The sequence below is a fragment of the Gambusia affinis genome, linkage group LG19 (genome assembly GCF_019740435.1).
Source record: "Gambusia affinis linkage group LG19, SWU_Gaff_1.0, whole genome shotgun sequence".
NCBI lineage: Eukaryota > Metazoa > Chordata > Actinopteri > Cyprinodontiformes > Poeciliidae > Gambusia > Gambusia affinis.
The window spans coordinates 8,810,411-8,838,277 of record NC_057886.1 but is presented as its reverse complement, the minus strand read 5'-3'; the positions used below and the strand labels follow the sequence as shown (position 1 = coordinate 8,838,277).

The 27,867-nt window shown below is 38.4% G+C and overlaps 1 protein-coding gene across 1 annotated transcript in view; it reads right to left on the bottom strand.

Moving 5' to 3' along the window:
- The window catches only part of grapa (GRB2 related adaptor protein a), a 33,233-nt gene extending 11,584 nt beyond the window's left edge, over positions 1-21,649 (bottom strand). Inside the window, exons 1-4 of the mRNA XM_044100864.1 lie at positions 21,290-21,649; positions 14,978-15,075; positions 13,198-13,317; positions 1,764-1,932 (exon numbers count right to left, since the gene is read on the bottom strand). Coding sequence (XP_043956799.1) covers positions 1,764-1,932; positions 13,198-13,317; positions 14,978-15,075; positions 21,290-21,367 — 465 coding nt within the window. The 5' untranslated portion in view covers positions 21,368-21,649. The remainder of the gene's footprint in view (positions 1-1,763; positions 1,933-13,197; positions 13,318-14,977; positions 15,076-21,289) is intronic.
- Between the last annotated feature and the right edge of the window lie 6,218 nt (positions 21,650-27,867).

Here is a 27,867-nt window from a genome sequence, read left to right as displayed (position 1 = left end):
AGAGAAATAACACACAAATGAAATATTTTAAAGAAGGAAAGAAGGACACATTGAAGCAAAAAAGGAAGGACACAGAAGGAATGGAGTGCTAAAACAAAAAATGTAGGAAACAAGGATGGAAAGAGAGATTATAGACGCAAGGAGACAGAAAGAAAGCAGTGAAAGAAGGAAAGAAAAGTGCGGTGTAAAAGAAAGTGCTTAAGAAAGGAAGGACAAATAGAAACAAGGAAGACATTAAGAATGAGTGGATTATATGTTTCAGACTGGCCAGAAACCTGCATTACACTCTGAAAGTTTATCCACAAGCTAAGTAGCCATATAAATGGAGTTTTTCCAAACCACATAAATCATCCTGGGTGGCTTCCTTAGATAGAAACTTAACATAATTAACTGATCTCACTGTACTGCTTGACTGCCATGATCAATAGGAATGTATTTGTGATTGAATTGAAAAGATTTTCTTATAAAGTGATCATTCATAAAATATATTCTTAATTGGCGCTGTATAAATGTATAAGTAAACTGATTCGAATTGAATCCTGTGCTCCTATTTTGATCTTCAGCGCTAATCCTTCCCCTGTGGAAAAACATTGCTTATACTAAACCATCAGAAACAAGGCCAAAAGGCACAAATTCATCCTAATGCAAAGCCATACATTTCCACAAGGCAGCTAACCCTTTTCATTCAACCCTCATGTAGGCAGGCGTACAGCAGCCACTTAATAAATTACCTCCAATAAGCTGGGTCCTGATCTCACATGTCAGCTAAGAGGAATAAATGTAACCTGATGACTATTTCCACTCTGACATTGCCAGAGTGATACCAATGCGCTCTCTGCACCGCTGTGGATCAAAACGCATCTGTAGTGACTGCGTAAGCCTACGGGTGCAGCTCGTCTGCCACTGACAGGAATAGCTGCCGTGCAGTGCCAGCCTGTCTTCTAACGCCAGTCTAATCATCACCTTTCCCCAGGGGAACGCCACCGCATACATATATCTATATATGTCTATGAAGGAGTGGAAGAAGGTCTGACAGTGGGCGTCCCGGGTGTTGAAGTGTGAATATAGGAAGCTAATTTATTCTTTTGCATGCGAGAAAGCCTGTTTGCAGGTAGCTTGAAAAAAAAAAAAAGAATTGCTTTTCCTAGCCCGTGTCGCGTTCCTGTCATCTCAGCGACGGACGCTGAATGATTTCTGTGATCTTTCATTACAGGCAGCACCCTTGGATCAAACTCTGCCACTGCAGTCGCCGAGCATATGGAGCTCTCCTGGATCTGTCAGCTCCATTACTTAAAGCTCGTGCCTCGAAGTTGAAGCGAGATGAAAAATGAACTCTGTACGTTGTGTGTTTGCTTACACCTTTAGGACATCAGACAGTAATTACTTTACTGCATCACAAAGTTTCATCTGATTCTTGACGAGTGTGAGCACAAAGACGAGTGATGAAGATAGCTGATGGGAGCAAATGCTGTTTTTATGGTTTGGTGAGCATAGTAAAAAAAATTAAGTCTGCACACTCATGCAGATGTCTTTTTTTTTTAAAAGAAGACAATAAATACATTTAAAATTCTAAACTAAAACAAAAATCATGCCCAATTGGAAAATAAAAAAAAAATAAAAACATTTTCAAATTAATCTAAGCATTTCTCTTAACTTGTTCAAATTGGGCTTGAAATGCTGAAGAAAAGCATAAATTTCCATGGTTGCCATGGTTAAATAAAAGCTAGGCAGAAAGAAAGAAACATTGAGTCATATATGCTCACCCTGGCGAATTGCTCGGGGTCTCTCAGAAACACTGTCCTCTCCTTAGCGATGCTGTTGCTGTGGTAAAACTCCACCAGCTCGTTGAGAGAGGAGAAGGCCTCATCCCACACGTAGTACTGACTGCAGCGGTCCTGCAGCACCTTGAAATGCTGAACGTGGTCCCCGTAACTGCGAAAGAGCAGAGTAGAGGCCAAATGAAGTGCTTCTCATTTACAAACTGAATGCAAATAAAATGTCAGCGTCCGAAGCGGTGCCAACAGTGAAAACAATACACCTTAAAGTCATCTTGAAATGGCAACCACAAAGTAGAAATAACAATCACAAATTTGACTGCTTAACCTAATTTCGGTTATGAACGCTCTTAATTCATTACTTCTGCTTTTCTGACTTCCTGTAGCCATCATCTGTGCTGCATTGCTAGTCCCACTTTGTTATTTCATAAGATACAGAACCATAAAATGAGTTACTACTTTAAGTCTGAGGGATGATTTGCTAAATCCAAGTCAGATGAATCTAGAAGAATAGTTCAAGTATCTTGTTCATGAATGACGGTAGGATGACATTCAAGCATGCACAGACAAATTAGGGGGTGGTGAAGATGAAAAGCAAATCTTTGAATTTTCCGGTCCATCCATGTTTTAAACCTCAACTACATTCATGGGATGTGGTCACTGACCCAAAGATTCTGGACAGAAGTAGTCAAAATGAGTTTCCTCCATTGGGTGGTCAGGCTCAGTCTCAGGAATCTTGGTTTCCCCTCTTGGTGTTTTACAGCCACAACCCAAATATTCAATAAGTGAAAAAGGGTGGATGACTACTTTTGAACCTAGTGCACCATTTCTGCCTCTTATAGATATTGACAACCCCACCTAATCTAGATTTATTTATTTTTTTAATACAGGCAAATCTCTGATTTTGCAAGCAGTGGCTAAGAAACAAAAATATTTCCTTCTTTTTACCAGTGGTAAGCTTGGCTGCTATATAGGCCACCACAAGGGGGAGCTGCAGCCAAGTTGGCCCCCTGGCTTCCAACACCAAAAATCAGGACTGAAACCCATTTGGACTAAAAAGAGTGTCTTCACATCATAAGTTGTTTTTGGCAGACAATTTTTTCAGGTCCAGCTTTGGAACGACACCAACACTATTGGCCTTTAGTCTGCAGAGATTTCCCTCTGGCTGCACAGCTGTCAGCTGTTGGAGCTGGCATGCATTCAGTGCAGTCTTATCCATTTATCCCTTAAGAAAAAAAGAAAAGAAAAAGGAAACGCAGTGACCTTATTTCACATTTAGTTTAGTTGTTAATTGAATTTAGATTATAGGCTGCTTCGAAATAAAAGAACCAACAACACAAGAAAGAAAGCCAAAACCTGAAAGTCTGGATCAATGGTGAGGAGTTGAATGCAATTAATAATTCAACCTTTGCTTTTAGTGTGTGTGTGTGTGTGTGTGTGTGTGTGTAATTTTATGGTGCTAAAAGAGCACACAATGACATTTACCCGGACTGCCCAGTGGGTTTGAGGAATTTTGTGCAAAGCAGACCATGTCAAGTGTTTGTAACTTTGTCATAGTTTCAGCACACCCAAAACACACCGACTGTAGAGCTGAACAGGGATCTGTGGTTTATCTGTGGCGGTTTGCACCAAGCAGCTGCCAACATTTCATGAAATATTTTTGATGAATAAGGGTCTGCTGAGAGCCCAGCGTGCTTTCATGCAGCTGAATAATGATAAATCGCACCCAGTGACACGGATAAAAATAGCCGCGGTGTGTTGAAGTGCGTGCCTTGTTGTGATAATTAAAAGAGTTTGGCCAGGAGAAATTGGTAATCACCTGCTCCCTTGTCCTGCTTTGTGGAGGTTGCTAAGTAACTTGCAAGCTTATCTTTAGAAATCTGGACATCTCTCTGTGATTATGTGCTTATATAACTGCTTCAAATATGCAGTGGGAATCAGCACAACACCCCCATATTTCTAAACACATCACAGAGGAGGGGTGCTCACGTGGGTGTGTGTGTGTGTGTGTGTTAGGCTTATGTTAATGACTTTTAAAATGTCATCACACATGAGAAAAAAAAACAGTAGCAAAATCCTTGTTACCATTTCTTTTATTTTTTTTCAATCTAATTTCACAGATAGAATGTTATAGATTTATTCTTTACATGCGGTAAACCGGTCAAGCTAAATGTTTTTATGCTCATCAATGCGACCGGATCTCCCCCTGCATCACTTTTGGTGACCCAGAATAAATTTCTCTATCCAGACTCTGAGCTCTGCGAAAGACCTGCCTCATGATTGGACGTTTCTCAGCTACTCCTCCACCTCGCTCAACAGGGTGGCTTTATGTTAAAAATATTCAGGTTTTCCATCTTTGCGAGAAGCAAGCACCATCTGTCCCTCTTTCCTCATGTGTTAGCCATGGGTTTCATGCTCTCTTCTATCATAAGACTTATATCAAACTTCTCTTTCTGGATCTGGATTTTTCTTGCCTTGATTCGTATAGATCCATCTCTCACTGACTCTAGCACTCATTCAATCCATGTATTTAGCTCAGAAATATCATTTTTAGAGTACTCTGCTGCACCCTCTCTGTGGGATGTTGTGTCGCCATGGGACCGGATTTTATAGTTCATCGCCCTGTCTCTGCTTTATGCCGTCAAGTTCTTTGAAAAAGCCACCATGTGGATGTAGTTTTAGCTCTGGACAGGAGATAGCAAAAGATTAATGATGCATAATCAGCTCCATCCATCTGACCAGAATCAAATCAAACATTTACTCGCCATTAATACTACACTTCACGCTTCTAATTTGCTATGCAGGCTATCTTCTGCATGAATACACACATTTAGCAGAATACTTACAATGAACTTTAAGGGGAAAAAAACGAGCAAGCAACTTTTTTCACAGTGTAGATTATCTGTCGCCCTATAAATTCCACTTATTCTTTGCAAGAATTCTATCTTTCTTTTTAGTCAGTACAATAGTTAGCAGTTGTTTGCAAAGGGCTAAAAAGAATATGTAGAAAACGGGGTAGTAAGAATGTGTTATGTTGCTCGAAATCACATTGACAATTTTGATAATTAACATCCAGAGACGGCAGAGAAGCAGTTCGCTGTAATAATGCAAAACACATCTGTCTCCGCTGGATTACAAGCACTCCCAGCACATTCTCAGCAAGTGCCGTCTCATCTCTCCGATCCACTGTAATTAGGGCTCTCAGCGATGGAGAGATTGTGTTCTCTCTCCAAGTGAAAGGAAATGAAGGAGAGAGTGTGGATGAATGAACGGGAGAGAGAAAATTAAATGGATGTAGAGATAGAGCGGATAGACGCACTGTGGAAGAAGACAAGTTATTTTCGAAACTTTTGCCTTGCAACCGGCGTAATCCGGTTGGCGTGAAGGTCAACGGTCCGCCTTGCTTTCCGCCGTCAGTCTGTTCTCACTTCCCTTTTCTTGTTGTCTCTCTTTGGACTCTGCCAGCCTTTCTCTTACTGATCTGCTGTTCCGCTCCCAAGCTGCTGTGCAGATGTGTGGGATATTTCGCTTGACCACACTGACACCTCCAGCTGTCGATGCCACTCTGTGACTGTGTCGAGTGCAACAGAGAGTCTTATGTGCTGGAAAACACAGCTTATATTACGCGTTTGTGCCAACCACAGTGTGTGTGTCCATGTGTATGCTAACTCCCTACTGTATTTCATATGTTGGAGATGTAGCATTTTGGCAGCGTGCGTGTCAGTCTGCTGCTGTACGCCAGCTATGCGTGTCATGGTGGGAGGGCTCAAGTCACTTGTAGCATTAATAAGGCATCACCTGTTTCAACAGCTGAGTGGGGAAGAAAGGGAGGATGTGTGTACGAGTTTGTTTTGTCCACTGAGACCTAGAGTTGAGAATAATGAAAGACGTTAGGAGAGGGAATAAGGAGTCGGAATTGTGGCTCCTTGGCAAACATAGAGAGGATGTAGAAAAAAAAAAATAACAGACATGAAATAAATTCAGGTGATGTTGCGCTGATTTTCCTAATCCAATTTTACATTTTATACATCCAACACTAAAAGAATTTGACCCATCTTTTTTTTTTTTTTGCCACACTTCTTCAAGCATTTGCTACAAAAAAGAAGTAAAATTGAAGACAGTGGTTAAAAGAAGATTCAGGACTTTCTGCAGACTTGGTCATATTTCAGTTTCAGTGAAATTCAGACTGGCATCGTCCACCAGAGCCATGTATCTTAAACTGTCACCTTTTGACCTATTTCATCCACAATGCTTGCCCCTCCGCTCTGCATCGAACTCAATACTTTTTCTATGTTGTCTCTTGCGGTCTATTTCTATCACTACCTTTCAGTTGTGTTTTGATCACTGAACTGTGATATTACATTTTACCATTGATCTGCCCGGGCCACACTGAGGAATTCATAAAGTAAATTACACCAACAGTAACAATAAAAGAATACAAATGCATTTTATGGCTCATGGCTAGAAATGTTGACCAAAAGAAATGTATTTTTGTGGGAACATATTTTTAAGCCCAAGAGCAAGCAGCACTTTTTTTTAATTATTATTATTATCTTGGGCTCCATCTGTCAACGGATTAAACAACTTTTAAGTTTCTGACATTGTGTGAAACTAAGATTTCTGTAAGCTAAATGTAAGAGAAGTACTTTGCTTAGCTTAGCAACAAACGAAATAGCATGTGGAAACAGTTGACCAGATGTCAACAAATAAGTAACATTGTTTTCTGATAAACTTTAACCAAATTGTGCTGACTTACAAACCTGGAATAAAGTTGATGTTTATTTTGGTAATCAGAATGTGTTTCTTTGCAAAGTAAGGCCATGGCCGCTTCTTCCTGCCCTTATGCTAAGTTAAGATAGCTTGACTGTATGCTGTCATCCTTCATACATCCATACACTTCCTAGCAATACTAATGTCCACCCGTTTTAATGAAGCTGAACCAACAAAGAAATTACTGAGCCACGTTAGGGTACACACTGAAATCCTCCACATACTTTTTGGTTACAAAATTCAGTCCACATGTTCACAGGCTGTCATGATCTGCAGTTATTTGTGTTTTTGTTTCTGTTTAACTTCCAAGCATTTCCTTATTCATTTATGTTTCTAGTGTCTTCCATATTAATTTCTCAGTTTATTTTTTTCTTAGAATGGTATTACCATATAGTTTCTGTGTTTAGTTCTTGAAATTGGATGCAGTTCTTTTAAATCTTTTCCTCTTTGTAGTGTCTTTGAGTCTTAGCTCAGCTCCTTGTGTTAATTAGTTTCTCTCCATCAGTTTCACTTTCATTTTGCCACAGCTGTTCCTCATCAACTCTTATTACTTCATGGTTCCTTTGACATTTTCCACCCACTCCTACCTCAGTAATAAGCTCACTGGTTTTCTTCATTTGTTACTGGTCTCTTCTGTCCATCACCTGCATTCCCACTCTTCTGGCATTTCTTCCTCTAAGTTTTCCTTATTTTATTAAAACACTCTGTTTAACCACAACTTTCTCTCTAATCTCAAATGTGACTCACGTTTATTTATTGTTTTTAAATTTTTGATTTGATTTCCATTTGTGATCAATATTTAATTTACCACCTTTGGGATCAATACGGTATTTTTAAGTAACTGAAAGTTCTTAGAGCTGACATAATCAAGTAGAAATAAAAAAAATAAAAAAAAAACACTGTTAAATAAAAAATAAGGTAAAGTTTTAGGCACAATAAAACTATATTTTATTAAAATTACTTTTTAATGAGACTTGATCTTGGAAAACCTGCTTTTTGTTTCTTGATAAATCATTTTTTACTTATGGTTATGTTCGGCAAACAAACTTCAGTCGTGGGTAATAGGAATACCTAAACGTTTCTGGTCTGGATGGGATGACTTTGTGCCCAAGGCAGCACAGCCTAAGGGTGGAAATGCTGCAGAACAAACAAAAAGAGTGTATTTCTCAGTTGCCCTTGAGCAGATTTTATTTATCTATTAATTAATTTTATTTTTGTTCTTACTGTTTCTCAGATAACAAAAAGTTTTTGTTTTCTATTTTTGTTTGCAAAATGCTTTTTGCCGTGGTTGTTGGTTGTGCTTAAACTGCAGAAGACAGTGCTTGCCCATGGCATGACATTTATGCAGAACTACCACTGTGATTGCTACATAGTCTTTGGAAGAAAGCAAGTTTTAACACATCCTTTTTGATAGTCGGTTGCTTAGGGTTGCATTTCTTTGGCGGAGTGATGAATTTCTGCCAAAGCCTTGATGCTGTGCATAAGCTGCAGAGCTTTTTGGCCCCCTGTTTATAATCCGATCATTTCTTTCTACTCCTGCAGATTTCATTTCTCTGAGCTAACAAAGCTGATTGCTTTTGTTTCAGTTTTCCTCCACTGCAGCAGTTCTGCTCTGTTAGTGATACCATAACCAAAACCTACCAATACAAATGTAATTTCCCCTTCTTCATAACTATCTCAATTTCACACTCTGATATGTGCAAATGTGTGCTTCGTCTTTGCTGCTGTTTACCACCTAATACAATAAGTATCCATGACCTCACAGAAATATGCAAGTTTTTGTACACAAATGGCATTTTAAGTCTAGTAGTGTTTACTATTTAACGCAATTAATTGCTTGAAGTACCAGATAGAATACAGCCTGGTTTGGCGAAACACAAATCAGATTTGAATTCACCCATTTGCCAGCAACACATAGACATCACTTCTGCTACTGCAACAGGGTTCTTCCATTTAGCTCTGGTCTCATTGGATGTATTTCTGTTCATGGTCTAATGGGCATGCACGCATACTCAGGCATAGTGCTTCAGGGGTCCTGACTTGAGATTTAAAAGTGTTTCTAAAATTGGCTTTATGTAATTGATTTAAGACCAGTTAGGCAAAATACAACTTAGAGGAAATATCAGCATTTCTCACACACACCAAGAGAAGGTTACATTCCATAACTTGCTTACTTTTTCATTTGATGACATGCTTTCTCCACATGCCTTCATTTATTCTCTTTTTTTTCCCCGAGGGCCGTCAAGTGTGAAATTACCCCTCAAGTCATGATATTCATAGGATACTGAACTCACTGTGTGTTACTCAAAGCTCAGAGAAGCTTACAGTGTGCAACACTCAGATAGGCTTAGCTTGCAGGGTCAGTTTTCGTTAACAGTTCCACTCTGGAGTAATGTCCCTAATAAGAGCCTAATGATGATGGATGACAAGCCCAGTGAACAACCAGATCCAGTTCGGTCTTTGTAGAACCTTAGCAAATGGAAGAAAAGGACGCTTTATGGTGCTGGTATTCAAAATGGCCATACTTTGTTTTTTTATACATTACATTTTTCAAAGTATCCACAAACTTCTACTGTTTGTTGTCTTAACACAAACTTCTGTTCTTTTTCCATACATTGCTCCATTATTGTGGCAATACATGGATGCGATGGACCTGTGGCCCTGCAGAACTATTAAAGGAGCACAGGTTGCTTTAATAGTGAGCTTGAACCCTTAATATTGTTGGGTTTGGTGTCTCTTAACATCTCAATAACATAATTAAACTTTCCTATGAGCTTTGTTTATACTTCCACTAAGCCTAGAATTATTTATACTGCTTGTTTTCCTTTGTCTACCACATTTTTCCATCCACTTAACTTTTTTTTATAATATGCTTTGCTGCAGCCCTCTGAACAGATTGCTTCTGTGGTGATAACTTTTAGTTGCTTGCTCTCCTTGTGGGGAATGTCATTGACTCTCTGCTGAACAACAGTCAAGACAGTAATCTTCCTTATGGTTGTGTAGACAATATCACAATGCTTATGCATTTTTTAGAAATCTTTAATTACACTAATATAAAATAATTTCTTCAAATTTAATTTGTATATTGCTATTAGCTTAAAAAGCTACAACCATCAAAATTAACAATAATAAGTGTTTTAAATATATTACTGTGTGTAGTGAGAATGCTTTGTTTTTTTAATTAAAACACAAATTAATAGACATTTAGATAATATTTTAAGTTTTTCTGTTGTATGCATTCTGAAATAAGGCTGCATCATTAATGGGGATGATGTGTTTTTAGTTTCTAGCAATAATAATCTCACAGAGAGCCAGTGACAGGCTTCCCTTCTTAGATAAACAGAGCTCATGTGTTGACTTCTAGCAGTGCACAGATTTTTAAAACCACAATGTGTCGGAGACCCATCTGGCTTATGGAAACAGGAATCCATTTTTAAAGGGGATAAAATTACTTTTGTTTCACATGACCTTCAGCTAGTACAGGAAAAAGGCAACAGGAAACAAGTTTGGGTGCACCTGTGTCCCAGAGTTCATGACTTGGCCGAGGCATTGTTCAAACTGAAGGGGTAACTGTTAAAGAAAACAGGAAAAAATACAGTCGTGTGTGTGGAACATTTCCTGCTTGAAGTGTAATTGCTTCATCTTGATGCACTCAGTCTTCTCATAGAGGCTGTACAAGGTCGATACACTCAGTCAGCTACATTTACTTGGAAGGACAGATATTGGAAGCAAATGCCAAGAGCACGAGGAAATGGAAGAAAGTATGCGCAGAAAGGAGCAAAGACCTAATTTCCAGCATTGTGCAAGTGCAAAAAAAAAAAAAAAAACACACCAAAGCTATCCTTTGGGTACATCTGCTGCTGAGTCAAAGAAAATTGGGAAACTGTCCAAGGGAGGCAAAACGAGATCTCTGTACCTATGAAAGTTGGGGTTGGCGTACCTTCACTAAAGAGCCAACAGGGACAGTTTCACTGGCGTGATCTGCAGAAAGTCCCTCTGCATGAATTCTGCCTTTTAAAAGTTCCTGAAGTTTAGACTGTTAAAAAAGGCCCCATGTGCTGTCTCTACACAACAAATCTCAACTCTCCACACTCTAACCACAGTTGTAAAAAGGACACGCAAAGGCCATGTCCTTGTTGTTTACTTTCTGTCAACACAGTTTTTTTCCAGTAAAGACAATTGTCCATTGTTAATGATGTGAATTAATTATCCACTCAGAATGTTATTATTTCAGTTTTGGGACGTTTCTAATGAAGAACCTTGTGTGTATTATCGATTATGAACTTAATACGAAACACCATTCGGTACTGTGCCATTCGTCAATCTATTGTTGTCCACTTGTTAAAGACAATTCCCAAGCAGTCACAAGTCCAGGAGGGAAACATTGATATTCTTCTCTGTACAGTCACTCCCCAGCTCCCCGTGGGGGATCTCAAGGTATTCTCAAGACAGATGGGATATACGTTTAGCTACTTGTGTGTCTGCCCAAGGGTGTTCTGCCAGTGTGATGTTCTCAGAAATCCCCAAAGGGAAGACATCCAGGTGTTATTCTGATCAGATACCTGGACTAGCCTGAATTAATCCCTTTCAACATGGACAAACAGAGACTTTAGATCTACAAAGGGTACTCCTTATTTGTACAATTGAGCCTAGTCAAAGGAGCTTCCTACAGAGGGAACTACTTTGAGGATTAAGATAGGACACCTAAAAACAAATGGCCCTTCATACTTTAGCAAGAACCCAAAACAAAAGGCCCAAGGCACATACCTCTACAGGTCAGCTTAACACATTTGGACCAAACTATTGAAATCCAGTTACCCTCTCAGTAGCTCTGGTCCATAAAGATCTGGCCTGCCATTCCAGAGACAGGACAACCACCTACATCAATCCTCTTGAGTTTGAGGTTTGTCAATCCTTTAGAGCTGCCTTTCCAACCATATACATTGAAGTTTCCCAAGAATCTGAGATTTGATCCTTTGGTAGTTGGAAAGGATGATCACCTTTTTAACTTTAAAAGTTGTAGCTCAGTTGAATCTGTCATGAATTGGGTTGATTGAGGTGGTGAGGATGGACCAGGTTGGTGTGCAATGATGATGGTTTTAATGACAAACATGAAGAGAACAGAAATCCGGCCAGCACAGGTGAACAACAAGGAACTCAGACACTCTGGTAGCGCTGGGAGGACACACAACTAATGACAAAGACCATGACAGAAATGACAAGGACCCGACAGGGAGCAGGCAACACAGGTGGGGTTAAATACACACAAGGGAATAATCAGGGAAACAAGAGGCAGCTGGAGACAACCAAGGGGAAGACGAGACTACACATGAACTACTTCAGTAGGAAAACATCCAAAAATCCATATCCTCACAGAATCATCGTCAAGTCTAGAACTTTGGCACAGATAAAGTGCGGATCACCATGAAATGAGTTACACGTATTATAACAATGCTTTGATGTTTTTGATCATTTCCAGTCTGTTGTAAAACATATCTTTAGCAACAGATTTCAACAAGAAAACAAGTCTAATCCACTCTGCTCTAGAATGGACATCAAATGGACTCCTCTGGCAGCAGCGCTGTTAGTTCACAGAAACCACACAGACAACACCTGACCCATTTTCCAAGCTGCTGCACCAGCCATCAACTGGAGCCTGTCAGAAATTTTTGATCAACAGCTCAAAAAAAGTTGGCCTCGAAACCATTCCTGTCCCCTTATGACAGAATCATTGTTTTTTTTTTAACAAGGAGCAACGCTGTTCTTCCATGTCCTACAACAAATATTGACAGAAAGAGACATGCTGCAAAAGCCACTTATCCAATTTGTTTCTTTTTCTTATATCCCAGTGATCAGCCAACCAGAAAGGCTCTCCACATCCAATATTGCATATTGTCCCTCTGGTCCAGCAATAAGGCTCAGCTGCATCCCTCACCGTCACCCACCACCACCTCCCCCCTCTGACAATGCCAAACGTACAGCCGCACCGGCAGCTCCAGATGTTGTGCCAGACAAGATTAAGTCACATCAGCCCAGAAGGGTGGCAAATCTTCCATTTTACCCTCTGCCTTCTCTTCACACCTCATCATCTAAACACCCCCTTTCTCTCCATATTTCCCTGAACCAACCAAAGGAAAGAAAACGAGGGAAAATCAAGTTAGCAGAAAGTGCTCAGATTGACCTACTTAATTCATTACATTTCTTTCAATTAAATCGTGATCTCTCAGCTGCCTATCAATCAATCAAGTTTATTTATATAGCCAGTTCAAAGTGCTTCAGATGACAAAAACACAAAATTACAAAGTCACAAAGAAAACACCATACAATTAACAATCAAACAAATGTTAAATATTTGATGAGTGCCATCACCAAAATCATATTTATCAAAATATCTTGGTCAATGTTTCATTTATGGTTCAAAAGCTGCTCTAAACAGGTGGGATTTTTAGTAGTGTGGTGCTAAGTAGTTATCCAGTATAAAAACTAATAAAAGTATTTTAAAAGTCTATTTTCTGAAATAAAAGTATTTTAAAAGTCTATTCTCTGAGCTACAGGGCGCCAGTGAAAGTTCATTGCTTAATGAACAATATAAGAAAAACCTGGGTATCCCCTGGTTTTCATAGAATTTGAAAGTATTACGGTAATCTCCTACCTGACAGACATTGAAAACTCTCCAGGAGCGCTTTCACTCTCCCTGACGAGGAAGGCTCCACACTCTCTGTGTCTCAGCCGACTCTCCGCCACGCCACGAGATATTCGCCCTGCGAACCATCTGGAGGACAGAGAGAAACACACTGAGAGACAAAGAAAGATATCACCAATGTAAATGTTAGAACGGGCCGACAAAATATTCTTTCCAGTGGAACGTGTCTTACACTACAAAACGTCAGTGAGCGTCAGTAGAATTTTTACGTGACAGACCAAACTATTGCATATATTTTGAAGAGGAAGGAAAATTATTGGTTTGAATTTTATTGTGTATATAAAAGCCTGAAACATTCATTGGCTACTTGTAATCAGCCCCATCTACTCTTATGCTTCCTCATAAAATTATCTTGAAGGACACTATTCTACTCACCACCAAAAATGGATGATGGGTGAGGAAAAACTGCAAACCATCAAAAGGTGTGAACATCCATCTAAACGACCCCAGCTCTACGTAGGCATGTGATGAGAATGTTTCATATAAAATGCCAAATGTTTTCACAATATCTCTGGAGGAGCTGCAACGATCCACAACTCAGCTGGAGGAATTTGTCTTTACTACTGTTATCCACTAGCCTACCCCCTACAAAACTGGCTTTTATGAAAATCTAGCATAAAGCATCAGTATTTAAAGGAAGCCATCTGACTGGATAAAAGCCATGTTCATAATTGAAATGGCCCAGTCAAAGTCCAGACCTAAGTTTTGCCACTAATTCAAGACTGAAAATTGACTGTCTTTTTGTAAGGGACTGTTGATACGAAGGTATGCTGCACTGAGAAACTCCTGTACCAGAAATTGCACACACTTGAAAAACAAGCTGTTAGTGCATAAGTACCAACCCTGAAACTGCAGAGAATGTCAAGGGAAAAAAAATGGCTGACAGGAGAAACGAGAAAAAGATAAAACGAGTTTGTGAAGTTATTTTTGAAACATGATGCTAAATTTGCGCTTAAAACAGATTGCAAAAAAAGTGGAAATATGGCTGTCAGCTGTGTAGGTGAGTAACGCTGTCATTTTATATCAAAGTTTTTGCTTATTAGGCCGGCTTGCTAGAGCGAGTTGCTTGGAAGAAAGGCTTCCAAGAAAAAAATCAGCTCTTGTGAACCAGATTAGTAAAACAAAGCTATAAACACCTAACAGAGCGAAATTAATTTCTTGGGCGTTCTTAGTAGCTCTTGTCACATTAGAACATTTTTTCTACATACATTGCGTTATTGTGAGCGAGAAGGAAGACACTGATAAAGATCTCAGCAAATTTCTCCTAAGGATCTTCACAAATATTACTCCAATTGGATCAGGCTTCAGTGTTCACTGTGCAATAAACCACAGCTGAGCTACTTGTTTTGTAGTCAGTTTGGTGTTTGTCACAGCGAATATACAACCCAGCTGGTGTCCAGGCATCTGATGGAAACATGGGGTGTACAAGCAGATTAGCACTAAAAGACATACACACACACTGCACACAGACGCCTGGATTGTGGGCTTATGTAAGGCATAAAGTGAGAGCGTCCCCTTGGGTATTCTGCCTTATGCCAGAGTGCAGATGTCCAAAGCGGAGCACAGAGCGCCTGGAGCTACCCGCTGCACACGTTCACTGACTGATGAGCGGTTAGATAGACCAGCGCTGGATGTGTGAAATGCATTCACCCAATTTACAGAAGAGCTGAGGATGTGTGGGGGCACAATAAACACCCGTGTTTGTGCGTGGGTGTGTGCGTGAGCTTACGCATGTGGCCTCAGGTTGATGTAGTTTTTTGGCACAAAGCCTTTCCTGTTGTGGAGCTCAGCTGTGTACCAGTTAGGATCATCTTCCATGTTGGTGATCTGGGAACAAACATCCACAGACGGGTAAATACATGAAATGCTGCTGGTAAAGAAGTTGGTGCAAATTTGAAATGCAACCGCGTACTCTTCATCATGTCTATGTTTCATACCAAAAGGCCTTCCAGCTTTTAAAATGCACTGCAATCGAATACATTCAAATTTAGTGGTGATGTTACCAAAATTGATGAAACGCCCTTATTTTTATTTTTTTTTTCAGTTGTGTGACTGATCAATCAGGACTTCATCTGATTGATTACCAAACTTTAGTTGGTTGCCACTTGCAGAAAAAAGAACAATAGTTCAAAAAGTTATTTTTACCATCGTTTTTGAAGAGTTTCACACTGCTCGAGTTATGCACAGAAATAGTTTAGGAGGTAGTTCATGCCCACAACAATTAACTCTCATGGCATCTGTTTCTAAAAATCCAAATTAGCTCATCCTAGAGTTAAAACGAAAGGCTAGTTTCAGAGGGTCAAAGGACACAGATGAATTATACTGCTTTAAAACAACTTTAACTTCAGAAGACGTCACAGAGGCTGATGAGAGCTCTGTTTTAAGGACATCTAAACCTTCGTCACATTTTCAGTGGGCAACTATTTACAGAATCGCTCATGATAGCTCACAGAGGAAACTGTGCTGGTGCTCCATCAATGATGCACTGAAAACAGGACATGCAAGCCATTTCAAAATGTACCCATACAAGGTAAAATTTTAACTCCTTATGACTTTTTGACCGAACCTCACTTCAGAAATCGCCGGCTACACCTTCACAGTCTTGTTCTAAAAACTCCTATGCAGATTATTATGATAATAATGAGAATTAAAATTGTGTTTTTTGTTTACATTTGCTGGTAAAAACCTGATTGTAATTTGCATAACTACTTCAAGTATCTGATACCAGTAACCGAAGTAGTGACAGATCCTAGTATCACTTGACATTTAATAGACAACCTTAGAAACAGAGCATTGAGGCTATTAAAAGGCAAAGCATCTCATAATCTGTGTTGTTTAAAGTTGCCTGTTTCAACTCTTTTTTTCCTTTTCTTTTTTTTTTTTTTGCATGATGCTCTATTCCTGTCAGGAAGGTATTTTTACTCAAGTATATGTGACTTATTGTGTCATTTGATGTTTTAAGATGTTTCACAACTTCTGTAACTAAATAAGCTTATTACCCTCATCTTGCACTTGGTAGTGAAACATGAGTTGAAGAGTTCTTTTAAATTCCTTAATTCAGCAGTAAAAAATAAAAAAAAAATGTTATCCTGTATTTAAAATTTTGTCATCACCTAACACTTTTAAAAATATATATTTTTGTAGTGGCATAAAGTTCTATCTGATAGTGATTTAAACTTTTTCTGACCACTTGTGGTACACGTGAACTTTAACTTTCAATTTTTCTAAGTATATAAATCTGACTTAAAAAAAAAAAAAACACACACGCCCACACACACACATTTCCAAAACATTGAAAACTGGTGCATGTTGAAGCTGTTGCTTTAATCCAGAATAACTATGAACACAAATTAGTTCTGTTTTAATTTAGCAGAACCTAGAACTAGTTCTTGTAAAGAGCAAAGCTCAAACAAAACTAGTCTAGTCTAATTCTGTACAATTTAATAAAACAGAAAGTATGCAAATTAATTGGTTTTTGTAAAGGTTTCTTCTGTCTTAGTTGTTTTGGCTTCAAACACACAAAATGGCGGTAGGGTTACCAGCTGGTCCCGTCATAAAGTCTTTATGCCTACATAACTGTACAGTACGTTTTCCATTTACTGGCTTTGAGAACTTAAATATGGCAATGACATTGAAGTTTTTGGGGTGTTTGCCAAAACAATTTCCCCTGTCCCCTCCCTACCTTCAGAAACTTAATTTCATGCATCAGCTGGCTGTAATGGCTACATGGCACGTTTGTGTGAGCATTTGAAAATGTGATCCAGACCACAGATTGATTTACCGCTCGTAGCATCAATCATCATTCACTCACAGAGCTAAATGATTGCCCTATTATTGAGTTGGCCGCTCGACACTCAACCAAACAAAAGTGTTTTTGAACGCAGAAGTACAGAAAGAAATCCTCATTAAGGCCTCTGTGGCTAGAGTCGAGGTTCTTAAGTGGGATTTCCTTTTTTCAACTCCCCATCCTCGATTATTCCATCGTGACTGCATCACGCCGACTGTGGAAATGATAGATGTTAACTCTGGTTAGAGCTGTTAAAATCAAGTCTCATCTCTCATACCGCTTGTACAAGCAGAGTCTGAAACAGATTACTACCTTGCCTTAACAGAAATAATTCAATATAAATGGGCCTTCAGACTTTGATAGATTTCACCTACATGTTTTTTGTGAATAATAATACAACTGCAAGGCCAAAAACCGTAAAGCAATATCAGTATTTTGCAAATGGTTTTTCTATAGAAGTCATAGAACAGTATTCGCTGGATAGTTTTGAGAACACAAAAAATTCATTCGGTGTCATGAAAATGTATTCACCATGCTTTTGTTTTGTCTTTTAAAACAATGTAAATACAAATAAATAAATTTTTTTAGGATATGCTGCTGGCAAGCAGAATATTTTACATTCATCAGCCATTTTTAGCAGCAATACAGCCACAGACCATCACACTGCCACCACCGTGTTTTCCATTTCTAGAAATCTCTGTTTACCACGTTTTCTCTATTCATGGTTATTGACTCCTTCTGTGGTTCACTGGAGTTTTATTGTCTTAAAAATTCCTCTGTTTCTCATCTGCTCTTGAATTTCTCTTGACTGGGCAAAATGTGTTGCTTTTTGAGATTTACGTAGTTGCAGCGACAATAACAAAATACTACTAATAATTGTATTGTAAACTACGAATATGGAATATATGATAACATCATTTAGTGTGCAACAATCAGACTGAATTACACTGCTGGTAATTATTTTATATTATACTAATCTTTAAAAATAAATTAATTTCACATGTACGCCCTCTGACATCAGTTAATTAGAGGTGTACAGAAGTCTGTAGTTGACTGTTGTTCTCCAGCACCTGTGTTAATGTTGGAAAAACAAAGGAAGGAGGCGTCGCTGCACTCCTTTTTCCTGGCCGTCGAGTCCAAACTTGTCCACATTGTCTTTGAGCTTTAAACAGAAATTTAGAGTTGCCACTTTTTATTTATCTGCAAAGCTATTTTTACCACTTCTTTATGAGTCACCTCTCCTCTCGTTGTGATGGATCCGGCTCCGCACGGCTACCGCACAAGAACACAAGAAACAAAGCGACGCACCCCAGCAGAATAAGCTCCAGCTCTCGCCGGCAACAAAGTCTGAAAATGAGCCTCTCTGGGACCAGAGATAGATTATTAACCAGAGAGGCGGCTTCAGTCACCAACATCCAGCGTCAACAGGAAACAGATCAATGCATTTTTAAATAATCTTTTGTTTTAACCCCTCAATGTGCTAATACACATATATGAGGAGGTTTTTGGGCACAAATTAAGAAATATAAACGATATTCAAACTTGTAGCACAAATTAAGGTTGCAGGGTCGAGACAGCCATTTACCACAGCAGTGGAAAAATAAAAAAAAGATGATTTCACGTAAACCCAGCACCGCTTCAGGTGTCCTATTTACTGCAACCATAAAGCGTATGTTCCCCAAAAGGCCGACCATAATTACTTATGCTTCAGATGTAAATACTGCCTCATTTTGCCTGAATGCACAGATGACTTTGCAGACCGCAGAGATTAGAAGGATCTTCAGAATATTTAAGTGCATGAAAGGAAAAGATCTAAACTTACTGAAAAAAACAAAACAAAAAAACACCTGAATTGTATCCCAAAACATTGTTCTGTCAATCTGTAATACACTTAAATACAATTTCCCTCTGAATCAAGTGTTACTGAAATTGTAATCAAAGCCTGACCTAGAGAAGCACTTGGCACTGTTTGGTAGAGACAAAATCTTGTGGTTAATTTAATCCCTTGGATTTGTCTGCCTGTGACTGCTGACCAGCTGGAGCTGCAATATAAATTTTTGACAGCCTCTTGTACTTTTGAGCAGGCGTCTGTAGCAGAAACTTTCCACTACAACAATTTTCAGCAGTTGACAGACAAGCTGTTATTTCACCTGTTCAGCAAACATAGAAGTTAGCTTTAAATAAAATCGGAATATCTTGTCATGATTGCTCTGCGAAATTACTCTCCCTGCGAAACGTTTCTGTGTAGTATTTTAAACTGAAAGCAGAGATGGCTATTCTTCCTCTGATGCTTGTGTGGTAAGTATCAAAGACAGAAGGTGTTTGCATGGTTTTCCTCAACACAACGGAAACAAGAGAAAACCAATGTCTGAGCAGACATCCTTCTACTTGAAGAACTCTCTTTGAATGCTTGAGCTGTGCATGAATGAGTCTAAATCTTTAACCAAACTTGTCAAAATATGAACCTTTCAAATCACTGAAGGTAACAAAATCTACTGCCGAACAATAAAAAGGATAAATTAAGAACTCAATAACGCAAGTGTTTTGTGACCACTTCGAAATGTTAGAGAGTGTGTTGCAATCAGAGTATTGTCTTCTTAGCAGTCTTTGTGGCAATGTATATTCCATTCTATTTTTATTTATAAAGTGCACTTAAAAAAAAATCAATATGTCCACCCAAAGTACTGTATAGTAGAGACAGATATATCAGAGCCAATAATAAAAAAATACAAATATGAAAGGCGGAGTAAGACATTCTTAAAAAAAAAAGATACAGATGTGTAAAACATCACTTAATGAAACAAAATTACAAATTGTGTGTACAGTACCATGTGTACATATGGTTTATTGAGGTACAAAACATGCAATGTTATGATAAAAACTGTATTCCTTAATGTTATGCGCAGCAGCCATATTGGATCTTGAACTCATAATTACTTGGCAAACTTTGACTTCTGATTCCAACTTTAACGAGTGATCTGTTTACATTGTAACTTTGAACCTAGAACACCTTCAGAGTATGAATGCAATGCAGCATTTCTGTGAGTGATGAGATTTCCTCTCAGCTCGCAAACCACAAAAATAAATCCCAATGCATGTAGTTAGCAGGCCTAAGGCAGTTTGCCAACACCCACAGGGGAACGAGGACAAGAGCAATAAAGAATGATAACTTCCCCCTTTTTATATAATATTAAGAACCTGACATGAACAACAGTTTTCATGCTAAACAACAGGATCTGAGTCGCTCTAACATTTCAGATAACATTTATCTGAACAAGTATCTTTAGCAGCTGTGGTCATTTCATTCAAGACATTGTCATTTATTAAATGGCGTCATGTATGAAACCGAACTCGCTTTGACAACTGAAAATTTAAAGTAATTCTCTGCTACTGTCAGAGAACTATGCTATGGAACGCCAAAAAGTTTAATCTATCACAATCGGATCCCTTTTTTTATTATTATTTTGGTTTGATCAAGGCTACTTATCTGTTACATCTTATGTGAGTCTACTGCTCTCAATGAGGAATGAAAACCAAACTAAACGCAGATATGGTTTAACCAAAAGCTTTCAGGAAATGATAAACAATTACATTTTTTTACTACTTTATCTGTCCTTTCTCTCCACCATTTATAGAAAAAAAGTACTTCACTAAAAAATTTTTAAAAAGTGACATGCAATAGTTGGCGAAGGTGGTGAAATGACCCAGTGTGACCAAGAACAACAACAAAAAAAAACCACAAACCAAGAAGCAGCTATAGGTATAAAACTAACTCTAACTAGCGGAACAATTCAGACATGAAAAACCTAAAATCTCTACAATGCATAAGATGAAAAACCATGTGATGATTTATATCTAAAAATAAACAGTGCAGGTCTTTCAAAATGAGTAACAAACTACAGTATTATTCAAGCTCTGGATTAAAGTGACTCTTATCAGCTCTGAACTTTTATCATATATTTTTTTTTAAGTTTAAAAAAGTGGCAACATAGATAGATAGATAGATAGATAGATAGATAGATAGATAGATAGATAGATAGATAGATAGATAGATAGATAGATAGATAGATAGATAGATAGATAGATAGATAGATAGATAGATAGATAGATAGATAGATAGATAGATAGATAGATAGATAGATAGATAGATAGATAGATAGATAGATAGATAGATAGATAGATAGATAGATAGATAGATAGATAGATAGATAGATAGATAGATAGATAGATAGAGTAAAAAATTGGTTCTCTTACCCTGAGCATGTCTCCCTTGTTAAAACTGAGTTCATCGCTCTCTGTGGCACGAAATGTGTACAGTGCCACTGCTTCCATGCTGAAACCCCCAGACACACACACGCATACACGCACTCACACACGCACGCACACACACAGGCACCCCACTAATGCCCAAGGAGCCAGCAGAGAGACAAACGGGAGATACGTGTAAAAGAAAAAGAAGGAATCCTGTCAGACACAAGACTGGAGGTGGAGGAGGAGAGGAAAGGTCTGTTCTGTCCTGTGAGCCTCAGAGTGCATAAGAGTCAGATCAGAGGACGAGAGTGACTGAGCTCGGTGAGGGGAAAAACACAACTGGCTGCTGCTCAGCAACACAGTGCCATGAGTAACACTCAGACACAGAGAGAGAGAGAAAGAGAGAGAGAGAGAGAGAGAGAAGAGAGAACACTCACAGGGGCAAAGGAGTGGGAGGCACTTCCTGTGTATATATTTATCTTATACTCTCAAAGTGGCTTCTGTGGATTGTATGAGCTCTCTTGTTCGATCAGGGTTTTTTTTTTCATGCACATCTCCATCCATGGTTGGTTTGTCATCCTGTCATCTTGCAAGTTACGTTTAGTTTCCCACCGCTGAGGTAAACGTGATCTCGGACGTTTGTCCCTTTAAATCTACCGGTTTCAGCGACCCTGATTCCATTCAGGTTGGAGCGAAAAACCCGATTCCTCACGTCTCAATTCCAACGTGATTTATTGCATTTAAATTCGAAAGTACTTTACTGAAGGCATATTTAATGTTGTTACGACTTCTATTATCTACGTGGCTGTGGGCGGGGATGAGCTCATGTAGCAGTCTGTCATACTACAAATCTGAGGAAGCCTCTGACTGAAGATAATCATAGTCTGATGAAGAGGATGCCAAGGGTCGTCCGTGATGTTCTCCATTTCATAATCAATCCATCTTTGCATATTAATCTTCAGAGCTTCCACTGTATGCAACTTGTTTGCAAACAATCTTATGTTCCCCATTATGATCAATGAAAGACATTGTTATAATTTTCTCTCCTTCTCTCTCCTATTTGCTACTTCTTTGAATCCAAGACACCTTCTTTTCAACTCATCTGGGATTTGTGGGTGCAGTCGAGGTATTATTTCAGCTATTGTGATGTTAATCACCTGCTCCCAGCAGTAAACTGCTTTGTTACTATGGTTATGAATCATAACAAATGCTCAAAAAGTACCAAAAGTGTTAACAAAACACCTCCCAGCTGCACAGCAGAATGGTTGTCCAAAAATAATTGTGTTTCAGAAAGAAATACAGGGAGGAAAAAAAAGGTTTTAAAATGTAAAAATGAGCAACGCAGTTCTGGAAATTCCAACAACTTGAATTTGTAAATTTGCCCATTTGTGAAAATTGTCTAAGTGTGGAGAAACAGCAAATCGATTCACTTATTTATAGAAGTATTTGATCTTTCATAACATAGTTCAAAATCTTCTTTTCAGATTTTCTCTTTTGCCCATAAAATCATACAATAAGATGATCTCCAGTTCCTCAATCAACCATGAAGCCTCTTAAATGACACACAACTATGAAAATTCTGATAATTGCTAGTTTGGTCTAAGACTAATTGATGTGAGACGACTGGTTTTCTCTGAAAATCAGCTTTTAGCTCATCGATTTTTGAGACAAAACTGGGAGACTGGTAGAATACAGGAAGGGGCTCCTCCTTAGAGTTCCTGAAAAAACTTCCTGTTATGGCTTCCCAGAAAACAGGCTCATTTGAAAACTTGCTTCACAACATCTTAAACGAAAGCAGCAGAAGGTGGCAGATGCAAATATAATTTTGCTTGCCCTGACTTTACAAAGAGCCGATAAATGAGTTTTAGCAGAAGAGCAACTGTCTCAGATACAGAGACTCGCGAGAATATGCTCACCCCTTTTAAAAAGTCAGTTTTTTGGGACTTAAAACATCCCAAATGTCAAATATTTTCAAGTTTAACATTGCATTTACACTGTACAATTCAACATAAGGACAAACAGGGAAAATACTACGGTAATTAAAACCTGCAATGAGCTGGTTTGCTTGACACTTAAACTAGCACTGGAGCTTTTTTTAATCCAGTCTCAGTGATCAGTTTTCAACATAAGTGACATGAATTGTAGGAAATCAGGAAAAAAAAAACTGTTCAAGAGTTCTCTTTGGGTTTTTCTGACATTTGCTCATTAATGTCATAGCACTGACTGAGCCCCAGTACTTTATTTAAATAGCCGGTTCTGTTCTGCGTGTGATAGTAATCTTCTGTCTTCCATATGTCAACTCTAAGGAGCAGGTTTGCAAAGCACAAACAAAACTAAACATGCAATATTTAAACGTTGGTTTTGCAGAAAAAGGTTAATAGCTCCAAGTTTGTTTTATTTCTTAGTCTACAACAGGTTATATTCTCATACTTTCTTCAAAATAAATAAATCTTTAGGTTGTACATAAGATCCTCTACTCTATTAAGATTTTCATTTGTTGGAGAATCTCACCCCCAAAATAAAAAGGACCATCTCTACCAGTAGCCTCTGCTGCAAAGCAAAGAAAAAAGCTACTATCAGGAGCCTCCAAAAATGGTTTCAAGGGCCACAAATGGCTGCATTTTGGATATCTGCAGCTTTATTGTGAACCAAGTCACCAGTCAAAACATGTTCCATCAATGTCTTTTCACCAGTAGATCTCCGATGAAGTCATTTCCTCCTGAACCCTTTTCTCTCTTCACACGACTATTGAGTTGCTCTGAGTAATAGAAATAAATCAGCTCTCTAATGGCTGGACATGTTGCACAGGAAGTAGAACCAAATACATTTACAGAGGGTGATACGTTCAATTAAGGTCCAAAAGAGCAAATGTTTCCAGTGTTGCAGCGCTATCTGCACAAAAAGTCAAAGGCTCTATAGGGAAAACCTTTACAATGCACAGTGGGACTGACTTTTCATATCTACAGAGGACCATAAATCAGGTTTTACAGACCCGAACGGAAAAAAAAACCTCTTCGAATTCTTTAGAGTTGTGAAAAGAATTTATTTTCTCTGAGGCTTAGTACCACGTTCAGCTCGGGAGAATGAGATTGTATACACTTTTCAGCAGGCAGCAAGTTTTACGTTCCAAGGTATAAAGAGGAATCTGGAATCTTTGGGGATTTTCTTTTTTTTTACTAAAACACTTGGGAGCAGAAGTAGCCAAAGCGGAAAAGGAGGAAAGCTGTCACTGTGGCTTCTGTATCCTGATCTGTCCAGGAAATCCCCTGTCAGGTGGCTGTTTGACTCAGCTATTAGAAGGATTGCAAGAGGAAGCAAAGAGAGCTGGATGCAGAGACTGAAGAAGGAAAGAGGAAGTGGAACTTGCTTTCAGCTAAAGAAGTTGCTGAGTTGCCCCTTCCCCTTTCCCCCTCGCTTCTGTGATCGGTTGTAAATTTAGCTTTTGAAAGCTAAAATAAACCTCAAAGCTAAACACTTTCTTACATTTTCTTATGTTATAGCCAAAAATTAAGTATATTGTGATTTGGATTATAGGTTATAGTCCAGCACAAAACATAAAAATTCCACCTGCTACAAAGGCCGATATTTCTGCCCTTTCTTGTTTATAAAACCACTCAGTCAAAGAGTGTGACACACATTAATAAACAAGTCGTGCCACATATTTTGTACTTAGGTTTGAGCTTTGACTAGACTATTCTCACATATTAACACGCAATGATCTGAACTGTTCCATTCCATCTCTGTCTGTCCATGGAGTAGTTGTTGCCTCGCCTGGTAAAAACCAAAGCAAATCTCAACAAAAGACAGTGAAGTTTGTGGTTGCAATGTGACAAAGTTTAAGTGTTTAGTTTACAAGTCACTGTCAATGTGGGTTATCTGTGGAGCTTTTTAGATTCACTTGTCAACAACTGAGTGGGTGCCGATTATTATTATTATTATTATATTTTTTTTAGGTTTATTGTTTCTGGAGTGTTAGTCTGTAGGTGGTACCTTCTTTGTCTCGGCCTCAACGTGGCTCTTCACTTTTTTTTAGGCTCAGCTGATGAAGTTATATCACTTCCTGTGTCCTTATCCGGAGGGTAACACATTGCCAAAGGTCTTTATAATCAGTCAGTCAAGTTATATACATTGACATGTTTTCTAGCATTGAGGCTTAAGGTTTAGACTTGAAGGGTTGCTTCAACAACCTAATAAAATATGATAAAACGTCTGTCAAATGTACTGCTTGTTCTCTGAGAAAAACATGCAACAGCAAAACAAAAAACAAAAAAACAAAAACATTTCTGTATAATAACTCTTTAGTTTTCATTGCAATTAAAATAATAGTTTCCCTCTTTACATTTTTTTTTTTTTTGCCCTTCCAGCTTAGTGTTTATTACCCACAACACAAGCTTCTCTGCTAGAGAGAGTAGCATGTCATCCCATCAGGGGCAATAATGCAAAAAGCATGAAAACCACTAAGTCTGTGTGCGTGTGTGTGTCTGTGTGTGTCACAGGAAGCAAGTGGGCCACAGCGGAAAAACGGCAGGTGGGCTAAAGTCTCTTAACTTCCCTGCAAAGAAAAAAAAAAAGGACCCAGATTAGACTAAAGCAAAGTTTTTAATCTGTTAGTTCCAACGGTACAAATTTACTAAAAAAAAAAACAACAAAAAAACAAGCTTTGTCTAAAGTATCTCTTATCCTCTTGTTCTTGCCTTGTATTGTTCCAATGACATTGTTTTCTATTTTTGCCATTTCTGTGGTTTGTCACGAATGCTCAAGCACAGAAAGAAAACCCACAACTGCGAGGGCCGCTGACAGGCATGAAAAAAAAAAAAAAAAAAAAAAATTCTGCAAAATTTGGAGGGGATTTCAACTCACTTCTATTCTTAGCTCTTAAATTTGGCTCATTTTGGTGTTTGGTCACTGCAACAAGTTGTGATATGAAAGGTTATATAGAAACTCCTTACTTCAAAGCATGTTATGTTACTTGGGACAACGGCATGTTATAACAGTTACATTTCTGAAATGAAATTGCTGTAATCACCATAATAGCTTTGGGGAGTTGCACAAAACGCATTAGTTTCCTTTTCTTAAAAATGCTAAATTTGTGTCATTGACAAAGCAAAAAGTTTTTAAAGGTGTTTTGACATGAAAATAAGAGTTTCCGGTCAACCGGGAAGTTAAGAAATATTATTTTTAAGTTAATTCAGAGGTTCTGATTTTTATGTCATTTGTTGACTTTACCTCCCGACCCCTTTAAGGGACAAGAGTGTAAGAAAATAGATGGATGGATGGATTTGTTGACTTTAAAAAAGCTAGTCTAACATTACTAACACATCAAAGCTCTTTGCCAAACAATTGTTTCTTGCTATTAAAAACTTAGATTTGTTCTGTTGCTTCTGTCCCTGTCTTTTTGACTGTTCATTTTGTTTGGTTTTTTTCATTTACTTCAACAAGTATTTACAAAAAAAAATTGGAAAACGGTTTAAGCCAGGGGTGTCTAACCTTTTTGTCATGTGGGCCCAAGGAGTCAAATGTTTTTTACCCTTCAACAATAAACAACACATACAATACATTTGCCTTATTAAGAATAATTTGGCTCATTTTCTAGATGTCAATTGGAAAAAGAAATAGAACACAATTTAATCAATTCTGATGAATAAAATCAGGATTTCGGTCACCTTTTTTTTTTTTTTTTTTTGAAAATGCCCGCTGTAATCAGCCAACTTTATTAAAGTAATGAAAAGCAGACTTGAGTTAAGCAAAGTTTGCTTTTGAGTAAAAGTCTGGTTCTTCAAGAGAATTCAGAAAGTGCATCCTTTGGGTTATAGCCATCATCTTCTATTGTTAGATTTTACTTGTTTTTGATCCTTTTCTCCTACTTAAAGATAGATAGTATCCGTCTATATCAAATTTCTGTACTAGGGGGGCCAAATTTGCATCCTTCTTGAACTGATGTCTGGGGCCACACACGATCAATCTAGGGGCCTCAATTGGCCCTTGGGCCACACAACTCACACAACACTTTGGAAACCCCTGGTTTAAGCCAAAACAATAAACTGAGCATATTAGGCTGGTGATATGTGTGGAAAATGTGTAAAAAAATCATTTAATCCAGAAGTTGCTAGTCTTTTATTTCTCTTTTTCCCATTTCTTAGTTGAAATTTAAAGCCCTCATGAGCTTGATCCTATTTGCATATGAAAAAGATAACTCTAATATCCCAGTAGTACAGGTGGGTGTTATACATTATCCTGTTTCACACTCTATCTTCTCCTTTTCTCTCCCGCTCCACCTGGAAAATCACTGCGCACCTCTGCAGACCAAAAACGGAATCATGTCGGCCTTTGAACTTCAGTTCTGAACTTCGCATCAGTTTCGTCCCTGTGAAAACGTCATGCGACTTGCACGTACATTCATGTGGAGCTCCTATGTTCTGCAGAAAAAAGGAAGAAAAAAAATGCTAATTTTTCATGACTCACATACATCGCTGCCTTTGTAACAGATTTAGCTTTTCCGTGCCTCAGTCACTTGTGTGTGTGTGTGTGTGTGTGTGTGTGTGACAGGCACTGCTCAGTTATATAATGTGTGAGAGAGGTAT